The sequence below is a fragment of the Cetorhinus maximus genome, chromosome 19 (assembly GCF_964194155.1).
Source record: "Cetorhinus maximus chromosome 19, sCetMax3.hap1.1, whole genome shotgun sequence".
NCBI classification, from domain to species: domain Eukaryota; kingdom Metazoa; phylum Chordata; class Chondrichthyes; order Lamniformes; family Cetorhinidae; genus Cetorhinus; species Cetorhinus maximus.
In genome coordinates, this window is record NC_135897.1 from 75,272,742 (window position 1) to 75,286,714 (window position 13,973).

The window sequence follows — 13,973 nt, forward strand, 5'->3', positions numbered from 1 at the left end:
ATCAGAAGTAAGAAGTTAGAGTCCAAGTAAAAGCTAAAAGAATTTATAATTAAGTCCTTTGCTTGTCCTTGAGGCGTGGATTGTTGAATGTTGCTGCTGTTTGAAGTTAGCTGGTTTCCTTTAATACCCTGGAGTTGAATTGAAGTTCAGGTAACTGCACTTTGCTGGAGACAATCTTCACTTCAGCACAAGAGAGAGACAGAGAGAGAGAGAGAAATTGCTTACTGCTTCCTTCAGCAGTTTTTTGCAGGTGGCTTTGATGACTTCGTTCTGTGCTTGGCTTGGCATAGCAGTTCTTAAACCTCCTGTTTGTATATTCCAAGAAAGAAATTCAATTAACATGTCTTGCAATCATTGTAGCAGAACCAGTAATCACATTTTTGACCTTTCATCTCAGAAACTTTTGACTCATTTCAAGATAATAGAAACCAACAAGAGATGGGGTTATTTCATCCTCCACAGGGGGTTTTGAGAGTCTGTTTGGTGTATCTAGCTGGTTAGCAGTTCCCATCTTCTTGAAAGAATTACGGTTGATTAAAGCTTAGCACTTTGCTTTTTAATGCCTTCCTTTCAAGTGTCCATTTTTGAAGTAGACTTTGACACCCTCCAGGTGAAATTCCACGCAGCATGTCAGGGCAGGCCTGCAGTGCAATCCATATAGGAACTTTCCAGAAAAGTGGTCAACTTACAATACTAGACATCAGGTGACTAGTGGTAGTCATCTTCGTCAGTGTCTTGTATTTTCTTTAAAAATGGTCTTTTTTCAAACAGGTCAGCTTGGTTAGCTGAGGTTATAGGTACATTTCACTCAGTCACAATTTCCCATTGTCTTGACACCTCCCTCTCACAAGGAAATGAAATTAGATTTGCTCTGATTTCATTACAAGGTTAAAAAAAACAAATACATTAATTCCCATTTACATTCAGCCTTGCTCTGGATTATCCCATCAAATAGTTGTTTGGTAGCACAGAATTGAGTATAGCTAAAAAAAAAGACATTTTGTTTCAAAGCTTTTCGCCTTGCACTCATCAGGACAATTCGCAAGGAAATACCAATGTCAGGGGAAACAATATACTTATACTGTACGAGAAGAGAGTGCTGATTGATTGGCAAGTGGAGTCTGATGGCTTTGCCTAGCTATCAGCTATCTTCACCTGTTGCTCAAATGCTTGGCAGTTAACTGTCAGTCACCATCAACTGGTGTATTCTCCATGGCAGAGCCTCTGCCAATCAAGCTACTGGAACTCTTCCTCTCACTGCTGGCTGTGCAGGTCCTGTACAAAATAACTTAGAGTAATTTGTATCAACTTCCTAGTTAGAGTGAGCCCACAGCATAAATCTGTCATCAAGTTGGCATGAACAGATGTTAAAATTGGTGAACACACTCAGTGAAGCCACAAGAATGGCTGGGTCAAGTGATAATTGCTGGCATACTAGAGGAACTTTGCTGTGCACAGAGCATAGAAAGAGGTCATTCAGGTTATCCTGTCTGTACTGACTCTCTGAAAGAGCTACCGATTAATCTCATTCCCCTGATTCTTCCCCTTAGCCCTGAGTTTTTTTTTCCTTTTAAGTATATATTAAAAACATTTTAAAAGTTATTATTGAATCTGTTTTCACCACATTTTAAAGCAGTATTTACCAGAGCATAACACACTGAGTGAAAGGATTTGTCAAAAAGATTTCCCACCAATATTTTTGCCAATAATTTTAAATCTGTGTCCTTTGGTTACCAATCTCCTGCCTATGGAAACAGTTTCTTTCCAACTTCTTCTATCAAAATCCCTTATAAGTCTGAACACCACTATTAAATCTGCTCTACTCTAAGGAGAACAATCCCAGGTTCTGCAATCTCTCCAGATAACTGAGACCCCTTATCCCTGTTACCATTCTAGTAAATCTTCCTGGCTTTGAGAGAGCTTTATACTGTACCTGGCTCTCGTTGTACCTGACCCTTTTGCACTGGTTGGTAACTTAGCAAAAACGTTCTGTTTCCAAGCACTGATGACCCTCACCTTAATGTGCATAAAACTTCATCAATTACACATTGCTAAATGAGCCTATAGTGTTTGCTAGTTAAAAATACACTGGAAGAGCATTTAAATGTGGGAGTCGAACTGCTCCATGAAGTTTGTGCCAGAAAATTTCCTGTAATACAAACTGATTTGAGTTGAGTAACCACTTAATGAAGAAATCAGATATTAGTCAACTCACATTTGGTAGAAAATCATTCATCAGTTATGTACTTTTCTTTCTGTAGTGGTGATTATTTGAACAATTACTTCGAGTTTGTTGGAGTGAAGAGTTGCCAAGAGGTTCAATCTGTATACATCATGATTTGGCTGGTAACCGTGCTGAACGTGTCTGCCTTTATTTTGGGAATTACCACCACTGCCATTCTTGGTAACTTTAAAAACATGGTAAGACAATGTAAAATTGCCAAGAATGATCTGAACTTCAATAATTTATGCCCTTTTTCGTTCAGGTGCAGTCAGTTAGTGGTCAGTGTAATTACCGAGTGCATACTTAGGTTTTCTGATGTCCTTTAATATCCATGTAAACACAAAGCAAGTGTAAATACAAAACTTGCAGTTACGTTGCATCTTTTATTTCCTTAAATAACTTTCTGTTTATGCCCTGCATCATGTTGTTTAGCACGACTGCCATGCTAAATGGATAGATTGAGAACAGATCCAGTGGCTCAAAACTGGGCATCCTTGAGGACTGTAGGCCATCAACAGCAGAGAATTGCATGAAACCACAATCTGCAACCTCATGGTCCCAGAATATCCCTCAGTTTACTGTTACCATTAAGCCAGAGGGTCAACCCTGGTTCAATGAGGAGTGCAGGAGAGCATGCCAGCAGCAGCGTCAGCATACCTAAAAATCATTTCATGAAGATACAATACAGGACTGCATGCATGCTAAACAGTGGAAGTAGCATGTGATAGACAAAGCTAGCTGATGCCATAACCAAGGGATCAGATCAAAACTCTTGCCATGTCACTGGGACAAAATCCTGGAACACCCCCCCCCCACCCCCCGCCAAACCCAACAGCATTGTGGGTGTACTTTATTTTATTCATTCATGGGATATGGGCATCGCGGGCTAGGCTAGCATTTATTTTCCATCCCTAATTGCCCTGGAGAAGGTGGTAGTGAGCTGCCTTCTTAAACTGCTGTAGTCCTTGTGGTGTAGGTACACCCACAGTGCTGTTAGTGAGGGAGTTCCAGGAATTTACCCCAGCGACAGTGAAGGAACGGCGATATATTTCCAAGTCAGGATAGTGTGTGGCTTGGAAGGAAACTTCCAGGTGGTGGTGTTCCGATGCATCTGCTGCTCTTGATGGTAGCTGTCATGGGTTTTGGAAGGTGCTGTCTAAGGAGCCTTGAAGAGTTCCTACAGTGCATCTTCTAGATGGTACACACTGCTGCCCCTCAGCGTCGGTGGTGGAGGGAATGAATGTTTGTGGATGGGGTGCCAATCAAACAGGCTGCTTTGTCCGGATAGTGTCAAGCTTCTTGAGTGTTTTTGGAGCTGCACTTATCCAGGCAAGTGGGGAGTATTCCATCACACTCCTAACTTATGCCTTGTAGATGGTGGACGGACTTTGGGGAGTCAAGACGTGAGTTACTTGCCACAGGGTTCCTAGCCTCTGATCTGCTCTTGTAGCTACAGCATTTATATGGTTAGTCCAGTTCAGTTTCTGGTCAATGGTAACCCCTAGGATGTTGATCGTGGGGGAATTCAGTGATGGTATGCCATTGAATGTCAAAGGGTGTTGGTTAGATTCTCTCTTGTTAGAGGTGGTCATTGTCTAGCGCTTATCATTGGTGAAGCAGCTGAAGATGATTGGGCCAAGGAAACTATACTGAGGAACTCCTGCAATGATAACCTGGAACTGAGATGATTGACCTCCAACAGTCATAACCATCTCCCTTTGTGCTAGGTATGACTCCAACCAGTGCAGTTTTTCCCGATTCCCATTGACTCCAGTTTTGCTAGGGCTCCTTGATGTCACACTCGGCCAAATGCTGCCTTGATGTCAAGGGCAGTCACCCTCACCTCACCTCTGGAGTTCAACTCTTTTGTCCATGTTTGAACCAAGGCTGTAATGAAAGTCAGGAGCTGAGTGATCCTGGCAGAACCCAAACTGGGCGTCAGTGAGCAGGTTATTGCTTAGCAAGGGCTGCTTGATAGCACTGTTGATGACCCTTTCCATCACTTTACTGATGATTGAGAGTAGACTGATGGGGCGGTAATTGGTCAGGTTGGATTTGTCCTGCTTTTTGTGTACAGGACATACCTGGGCAATTTTCCACATTGCTGGGTAGATACCAGTGTTGTAGCTGTACTGAAACAGCCAGGGGCATGGCAAGTTATGGAGCACAAGTCTTCAGGACAATTGCCTTTGCAGTATCTAGGGCCTTCAGCCATTTCTTGATATTACATGGAGTGAATTGAATTGACTGAAAACTGGCACCTGTAATGCTGGGAACTGCCGGAGGAGACCGAAATGGATCATCCACTCGGCACTTCTGGCTGAAGATGCTTCAGCCTTATCTTTTGCACTGCTGTGCTGGGCTTCCCCATCATTGAGGTGGGTATATTTGTGGAGCCTTCTCCTCCAGTGAGTTGTTTAATTGTCCACCCTTAGTGCTTCCTCCAAGTGGTTTTCAACATGGAGAAGTACTGATTCATCAGCTGAGGTGGAGGCGGTACATGGTAATCAGCAGGAGGTTTCCTTGCCAATGTTTGACCTGGTGCCATGAGTCTTCATGGGGTCCGAAGTCGATGTTGAGGACTCCCAGGGCAACTCTCTCCCAACTGTATACCACTGTGGCACCACGCCTGCTGGTTCTGTCCTGCTGGTGGGACAGGGAAACCCAGGGATGGTGATGGTGGTGTCTGGGACCTTATCTGTAAGGTATGATTCTGTGAGTATGACTATATCAGGCTGTTGCTTGACTAGTCTGTGGGACAGCTCTCCCAATTTTGGCACGAGCCCCCACATGTTAGTAGGGAGAACTTTGGTACCTACGCCACATGGACTGCAGCGGTTCAAGAAGGTGGCCCACCACCACCTTCTCAAGTAGGACCTCCTGAGGTCCTCAGCATCACAGGCGCCAGTCTTCAGCCAATTTGATTCACTCACGTGATATCAAGAAATAGCTGAAAGCACTGGCTACAGCAAAGGCTACGGGCCCTGACAATATCTTGGCTGTAGTACTGAAGACTTGTGCTCTGAAACCAGCCACACCCTAGCCAAGTTGTTACAGTACAGCTACAGCACTGGCATCCACCCGACAATGTAGAAAATTGCCCAGGTATGTCCTGTCCACAAAAAGGACAAATCCAGTCTGGTCAATTACTGCGCTAGTCTACTCTTAATCATCAGCAAAGTGGCGGAAGGCGTCATTGACAAAGCTAGTGAGTGGCACTTACCAGCAGGAACTTATTTACCGAGGCTCAATTTGGCTTTTTCTGGGGCTACTCAGCTACAGGCCCCATTGAAGTCTTGGTCCAAACATGGACAACAAAGCTGAATTCAAGAGATCAGGTAAGAGTTACTGCCCTTGACATCAAGGCACCATTCTACTGAGTGTGGCATTATGGAGCCCTAGCAAAATTGAAGTCAACTGAACTGGGGAAAGTTCTCCAATAGTTGAAGTCACACCTGGCACAAAGGAAGTTGAGGTCATTGGAGGCCAATCATCTCAGCTTCAGGATATCACTGCAGGAGTTCCTCAGGATAGAGTCCCAACCATCTTCAGCTGCTTCAATGACCTTCCTTCTATTATAAGGTCAGAGTGGGGAAGTTCGCTGAGGATTGTAAAGTGCTCAGTACCTTTCGCAAATCTTCAGATACTGAAGCAGTCCCTGCCCATATGCAGCAAGACCTGGACAACATTCAGGCTTGGGTCGATAAATGACAAGTAACATTTGTGCCACACAAGTGCCAGGCAATGACCATCTCCATTAAGAGAGAATCTAACCATTTCTCCTTGACATTCAATGGTATTACCATTGCTGAATTCCCCCATCGTCAACATCCTGAGGTTTACCATTGATCAGAAACTGGACCAGCCATATAAATAACATGGCTATAAAAGCAGGTCAGAGGCTGGGAATTCTGCGCATGTAACACATCTCCTGACTTCCCAAAGCCTGTCCACCCTCTATAAGGCACAAGTCAGGAGTGTGATGGAATACTCTCCCTGATGAGTGCAGCTCCATCAAAACTGAAGAAGCTCAACACCATCCTGGTCAAAGCAGCCCACTGATGGGCACCCGATCTACCACCTTACACATTCACTCCCCCCACCACCCCTGCATAGTGGCAGCAGTGTGTACCATATACAAGATGTACTGCATCAACTTGCCAAGTCTCCTTCGGAAACATCTTCCGAACCCATGACCTCTACCACTTGCAGGTGCATGGGAACAACATCATTTGCAAGATCCCCTCCAAACTACACACCATCTTGAACTAGAACTTCGCTGTCACTGGGTCAAAAGCCTGGGCCTCCCTTCCTAACAGCACCGTGGGTCTATCAAAACCATATGGACTGCAGTGGCTCAAGAAAATGGCTCATCATATTCTCAAAGGTAATTAGGGATGGCAACAAATGTTGGCCTTGCCAGCGAGGCTCTAACCCCATGAAAGAATAAGAAAAAATGTTGCTATATTACCTTAGAAGTGAATTTTGTAACAAGTGTCCTGTGAGACACCTTACCAAATGACTTCTGTAAATCCATAGGCATTGCATATAATATATTTCCTTTAACTAGCCAATCAGTGACCTCGAAGAAAATATATAAAACTTGTTGAACCCAGTTTGTCCTTCATTTCTTGTTGAATGCCCTCTTTTCCATACGTCCCTGTTCAAGTTTAATCTCAAATATGGATAAAATCCATGCTACCTGGTGTTTGGAGGAGGATCCTGCTTCAGAGTTGTTGCTCTGGAGAGGTCATGTTTATTCTGTGCATGCCTCCTATTCTACTTCAGTTTTTGGGTGACGCTTTTATGACTGTGCTAAAGTTCATTTTTAATGTCTGTAGAGACAGAGAAAATAGAGACATACTATTAAAGCTGGTGTACCCCAGGTTAATAATTCTGACCAATTCATGTCACTTCACCTCCCTCACACTAGCTTGCTTCAGTGGTGGTATCATCATCATTTAGTTTGCATTTGTCATTGAAATTTCTTCAGCTAATTCCTGAAAAGTCAAGGATATATCAACTACAGAAGGCGAGAAACAGTTAGGGGTAAGGGTATGCCATTTGGCCCTGCCTGCTGGCTCTTTAAATTGATCAGCTCATTTTAGGAGGAAAGCAGGAGCAAGACCATTAGATCATCGAATGAACTGAAGTCAGATTCCATACTAGATAATGTCTACAACTAGAATTATATTAATATATTTATGTATGAATGAATGAATAAGTTAATTTTTAAAAGAATTTGAATGTACTCGTGGAAAACACTGAAAACAACACTACTTATAGATAAAAATGTTTAATTAAGTGCCAGCATTAATAACTCAAGGGGCATGAAAGAGTATATGCTTTGTGGAGCTGAAAGTCAGGTGAATTGTGTATCAACGTGATAATGTCACCTACAGTAATACTATATTTTTTGATATAATTGATATTATTGCATCATGTGTTTGTCAAATCTTCAGGAGTTATCTTTTTCCCTGAAAATGATGCTCTTTTAAAAAATAATGACAGCTTTGTACTGTGAACTTAGTTGGAATATGTAAAGTATTTTTAAGCTAGCACAATAATTGCTGCGAAGCTGATCTTGCCAACAAAGCTTTGAAACATTCTGTGCGCTTTTTCAAGGAGTCTCTCATTGGACCTGATTGTAGTATCCAGCTCTTCAACATTCAAAATTCCAGACATAAGGCCAAGGAGCAGACAAAGACCCAGCCCACAGTATCTCCAACAGCACCTCTCCTACTGCAAGAACAAGGGATAGACACAATGCAACAAGTATGTTGTCTTTTTTGTTTTGTGCATTTAGAAGGTTGCATTTTATTACAATTCTGTATCCGCCAGTGATCTACAGAAAGTTGGAAATAATTTATGATTTTTGGCCAAATACTCTTTAAGTCTCTCCTCATGATGGATTAATTGGATTTGATAACAACTTCACACTGCAAAAGGCCAGTGAAGAAGAATTCTTTTCCTTTTCCATCCAGACACTAACATCAGTTTAAGTAGGCCATGCCCTTCCCCGAATTTCCTATGCTGGCCCATTGCAAAATATGATCCTTTCATTGTGTACAATACAGTGATTTCTGTTCAAACATGCATGGCCATGCATTTGACTGAAAACTATCTTCCATTGCTTAACTAGGTAAACTGTAAAGCTGTAGATAGAGAGGAAAAAATGCTTTTAAAAAAGTGTGCAAACAAGCAGGATGCAACAACTAGAATTAGTGTTTTTTTTTCAACTCTTGGTTGCACTGTTTTTATATATGATTGAGCTGACATTGAACAAATTTGTGCAATATCATCCTAGCACATGAGCTGAAAACTTACAGATGGTACAGGAAGCTCATCCTATCTCTGAACTTGCAAGCAATTACCAAGGTCAGATCAGCTGGAGATTCTCCTGTTTCAAAGTAAAATGAGGCAGGAATGCAATTGTTCAAAATGTCTTTGCCTGTAACAGAATATTGTCTTGTAAGGAATTAGTTGTCAGATCTTCACAAAACAAAATTACCAAGAAATTTCAACCACTTGCACATCCCTTTCTCAGTGATTATAACTACAGTGAGGAGAGTACACTGGCAGATATATGTTCTAATTAAAAAAGTTAACTTGTATTATAAAAACACTTCTAGATTATTACATTGAACATTAGTATTGATGATGGAAAAATGTACATTTAAAAAAAATACAAAGCGTTAGTCAATACTGCTGTCTTTCTCTCCTCAGAGGCCCTCTGTTTATTACATGTCAATGCCAGTGGCTGAATCTCTGCCTTGCTGCAATCTTAACCACACGAAGATGGACAGCAACCCTCCACCATTTGCCCCATTGTACAATTTGTTGCCAGAAAACCCACTGGGGTATCCATTATGATCAGTTATTGTCTGCCTGTGTGTAGAGGTAAACTACTCCACCCATAAAATTCTGGTTTACAGATCTGAGGTTTAAAAAGATTAGCCTTGAAGAGGTAGATCGTAACTTTGCGTGATCGTGTAAGACAGGTGACAGTGAGTCAGCAGCAATCTCCTGATTTTTATTTCCATTGACTTCAACATATAACAATGTATAATGGTTACTGACTCCCTATCACCTGTTTGACAATATCACAAAATCAAGATCCACCCAATGAATTTTTTAGTCATCATGTTATCACTGTGGCATACATATGATAGACAAAACAATGTTATGTTTTGGATTTTTATTAAACCATTGTAAATATTTATATCATACAAATGGATATTTTCAATATATTAGTATAATAGAGCTCATTTATAAAGTATCTATCATTCTAGTTAAATTTGCCATGTAATGGAATAACATGCCTGTCGTTCTTGTAATTATAACCTGCAGCTAATCTGATTTCCAGCCCATAAGGAACAGTACAAAGTATCATACAGATCAATAGGACTTCAGTTTCCAAATCACCATCATCCTAAATGTACTTGCTGACTTGAATTGATTATAGGGCCGTAATATCTGAGCCCCAGGGCACCATAACTGGGGAGGGGGGGTACCCTGGGGGGGTACCCCAAAGATGCCCTGGGGAACTGCACCCCCCTAGAATTTCCCAGGTAAGGTTTGCACGGCAATTGCCCAGGAAGTGCTAACTTTCCTTCGCCAATTGCCCTGCACTGGGACCCGTCCGAAAATGGGATTTAAAGTGCAAATTTCAGGTGGCTCTGACTGTGTTACACCAATAGTTACGCAGAAAATGTTAGATGGATTAAAATTACTTCTAATTTCTGGGTAACTATTGAACAGGCCCACACTGAACTCCCCATAGGATTCCCACCCACAACCCGAACCCCTTCAGGATTTTCCCCCACCCCCACGAAGACTCCCCGCCCTCAAGGAACTCACCCACCCCGGGATTCCCCCATGGAATACCCCCCCCCACCCCCCCCCAAAGCCAGTCTCCCATCTTTCACTGCATGCCCACTGCCCCCCTCCCACCCAACACAAACCCCTCAACCCTCACCCGTGGCCTGAACTAACCACAGCCCACCCCCTCCCTAAGGCCCGATCTGCCCCCTGAGGCATGACCTCACCCTCCCCCCCCCCCAACCCCCTCTCCTAGGCCTGATTCGACCTCACACCACCCCCCCACCACCACCAACCACCCCCAATCCTACACACTTACTTAACTTCTCCCTCGCCTGTTCAGGACCTTTAAAGTTGGCTGGATCTTTGTATTACCTGGTTTCCATGGCAGCGAGAGCCCTAAAATGGAGGCATGGCCTCATTACATCCGATTGAGCTGCCCTTGTCACTAGGCTCTGGGGACACATTGCACTGCCCAGATCCTGCCCAGCCTGAGTCAGAAGGTTGGGTGAGATGGGATCGAAAAGAATTTCAGTTAAGAAAGTAGGAGCGGAGTGGAAATCTGACTCTGATTGCCTCTCTGCGTAAGTTCAGCCCCTATGTTCAGGATTAATTATTCTAGTTCTCCAGGAATGCTCTCCTGGCCTCCTCAATCCTCCATAAACTTGAACCCATCAAAAACACTGCTGCTTGTATCTTAAGTCACACCAAATCCTGTTCACCCATCACCCCTGCACACACAAATGTACATTGGCTCCCAGTCCACCAACATCTTGATCTTAAGATTTTTATCATGTTCAAATCCCTCCATTGCCTTGCACTTCCTGATCTCCGTCACCTCCTTCAGCTTTACAGCCCTTCAGTATCTCTATGCTCCTCCAACTCTTGCGTCTTGTGCATCTCCCACTTCCTTCACCTGACTTTTGCTGGTCATGCTGTCTAGGCCAAGCTGTGAATAGCCTCACTTAACCACTCCTCCTTTGAGATGTAATTCAACTCTTTTTTATTTCTCAAACTTTGGCTTCAGTTCATGCAAGACTCATGGGAACTGGAGGATGGAACATCTCCAAGAGACTCTTGATTCATTCTTTGATCTTGCGTTAAGAAAACAATTATTTCAACATCTGTTTTGTGTAACCGAGTGTGAGCTCTCACCCAACTTCTGCATTTCATCAAGCTGTCAGTGAGAAAATAATTCTGAACTTACTATTTTAATGCATTGATATAATCGTGAAACCTTATTTGAGAATGAAAAGGGTCTACCATATCAATGTTAATTAATACAATATGAATATTAAAATTTTCAAATGAAAATTTTGACCTTTTGTTGAATTTTTCATGTTGTTACATCTTGATGGATCAAGACACCAATTCCTATAGCATGCAAACCATTATATGCCAGAAATAATGTAGAGATTCCATGAGAGGTATTCCTGCCTCTTGTATATCCTCAACTTTCATTGCTCCACTATTGGTAGCAGCACCTTTGGCTGCCTAGATCCTAGGCTCTGGAATTCCTTCCCCAATGGGACATAATGTATTAGATAGTATAGTACTCCCGTCATTATTAAACAGCAATTTACCACCCGTGTGTCGGTTGGCCACCTGTCATAGAAAGCACCCAATTTTCATTTCTATTGAACTCCATGGACTGCAGGCTTCAATGACAGGCAGCCAATTCACAAAGCCCGCTTTATAACTGAGAGGCAAGCTAGAAAATCCACCCCTAAATCTCTAGCTTAGCATAAAACATTGGATGGAAACGCAACAGTTTATAATTGATGTTACAGGTTTCATGATTGGGGATTGGGGGTAGTGTATTGAGATGGATAGAAAACTGGTTGGCAGACAGGAAACAAAGAGTAGGAATAAACGGGTCTTTTTCTGAATGGCAGACAGTGACTAGTGGGGTACCGCGGGATCGGTGCTGGGACCCAAGTTAGTCACAATATATATTAATGATTTAGATGAGGGAATTAAATGTAATATCTCCAAATTTGCAGATGACACAAAGCTGGGTGGGAGGGTGAGCTGTGAGGAGGATGCAGAGATGCTTCACTGTGATTTGGACAAGCTGAGTGAGTGGGCAAATGCATGGCAGATGCAGTATAATGTGGATAAATGTGATGTTATCCATTTTGGTAGCAAAAACAGGAAGGCAAATTATTATCTGAATGGCTATAAATTGAGAGAGGGGAATGTGCAACGAGACCTGGGTGTCCTCGTACACCAGTCGCTGAAGGTAAGCATGCAGGTGCAGCAGGCGGTAAAGAAGACAAATGGTATGTTGGCCTTCATAGCGAGAGGATTCGAGTACAGGAGCAGGGGTGTCTTGCTGCAATTGTACAGGGCCTTGGTAAGACCACACCTGGAATATTGTCTGCAGTTTTGGTCTCCTTATCTGAGGAAGGATATCCTTGCTATAGAGGGAGTGCAGCGATGGTTTACCCGACTGATTCCTGGGATGGCGGGACTGACATATGAGGAGAGATTGAGTTGATTAGGATTATATTTGCTGGAGTTCAGAAGAATGAGGGGGGATCTCATAGAAACCTATAAAATTCTAACAGGACTAGACAGGGTAGATGCAGGAAGGATGTTCCCGATGGTGGGGGAGTCCAGAACCAGGGGTCACAGTCTGAGGATACGGGGTAGACCGTTTAGGACTGAGATGAGGAGAAATTTCTTCACCCGGAGAGTAGTGAGCCTGTGGAATTCGTTACCACAGAAAGTAGTTGAGACCAAAACATTGTATGTTTTCAAGAAGGAGTTAGATATAGCTCTTGGGGCGAAAGGGATCAAAGGGTATGGGGAGAAAGCGAGAGCAGGCTATTGAGTTGGATGATCAGCCATGATCATAAGAATGGCAGAGCAGGCTCTAAGGGCCGAATGGCCTACTCCTGCTCCTAGCTTCTATGTCTATGTTTCTATGATACCATTTGCTGCTCTATATTATTTTCTTCTCATGACCTTAATACTGTGGATGAACTTTGGTACCTCCTGGTTTCTTTCCTGCTAGTATCTTGCATTATAGGCACTGGCCTTTCACTCAAGGTTTCCAAATTGGAAAGAAAATTCTGTCCTGGAAAAATGTTCATGTTAGTACATTATGAGCAACAAAATGCATTTAATATGCCATCAGATCCTATCTCTAACTTAACTTTAGTTCTTTTTGACATAAGCTACTCCACCTCTACAATGCAATTGCACTCAATGCCGCCACAAAAACAAAACTTTAAGAAATAATAAAATGCACAATAAAAAATCTACTAGCATTGAGTGAGACTGAGTTATTTACTTTTTGACCTCTGCTGTTTTTATAATCCCATGAAGCTTTTCTCTGGCATGCAGATCAAAACTCCTAAACCGAATTGTGTTTGCATCCAATTAGCTTTCATCCACCCTTTGCTTTTTCTGTGCCAAGTACTTAAGATACATTTATACAGAGGGAAAAAAATGACTTTCTTTGCCTTGGAATTCACCTGACGCCAACTTCTGCCTGTTGGCTATAACTATCATCGAACCCCAACTAATGACAAACTGATTTTGCCATCAAGATTGATAGGGACCGGACCGGGCTTGTCCAACTCTCAGCCCAGGGGCCTCATTGCAGCCCTCAGCCAGACAAACTTGTTGAACATTCAACTGACTTATATTTGAAAAATGTTGTAAAGCTGCTCATTCAACCACAAGCTGGTTCCTCCATGCATTTGTTGCTGATAGGCTGAAAGGCAGAGAGAAATCATCCTGTGATTGGACGTGCAGCAAAGAGTGGGAAGGTAAGTTTTGAAGGTAAGTTCCAGGTCCCGGAGCGCGAGGCAGTCAGAGGAGCACGGCCCAGACGGGCCGGAGTGGAGGGCGAGACAGTCTGAGCAGTGGGGCCCAGATGAGCTGGAGATAACTGGAGCGGGATGCACTGGTGTCCGAG

General features: G+C 42.9%; 1 protein-coding gene across 4 annotated transcripts in view; it reads left to right on the top strand.

The window, feature by feature from the left end:
• The window catches only part of LOC144693933 (transmembrane protein 255B), a 124,731-nt gene extending 114,668 nt beyond the window's left edge, over positions 1-10,063 (top strand). For all 4 annotated transcript variants that reach the window (XM_078564166.1, XM_078564167.1, XM_078564164.1 and 1 more), the window contains 3 exons: positions 2,262-2,421; positions 7,850-7,999; positions 8,951-10,063. In XM_078564166.1, coding sequence (XP_078420292.1) covers positions 2,262-2,421; positions 7,850-7,999; positions 8,951-9,097 — 457 coding nt within the window. In that variant the 3' untranslated portion in view covers positions 9,098-10,063. The remainder of the gene's footprint in view (positions 1-2,261; positions 2,422-7,849; positions 8,000-8,950) is intronic.
• The last annotated feature ends 3,910 nt before the right edge of the window (positions 10,064-13,973 follow it).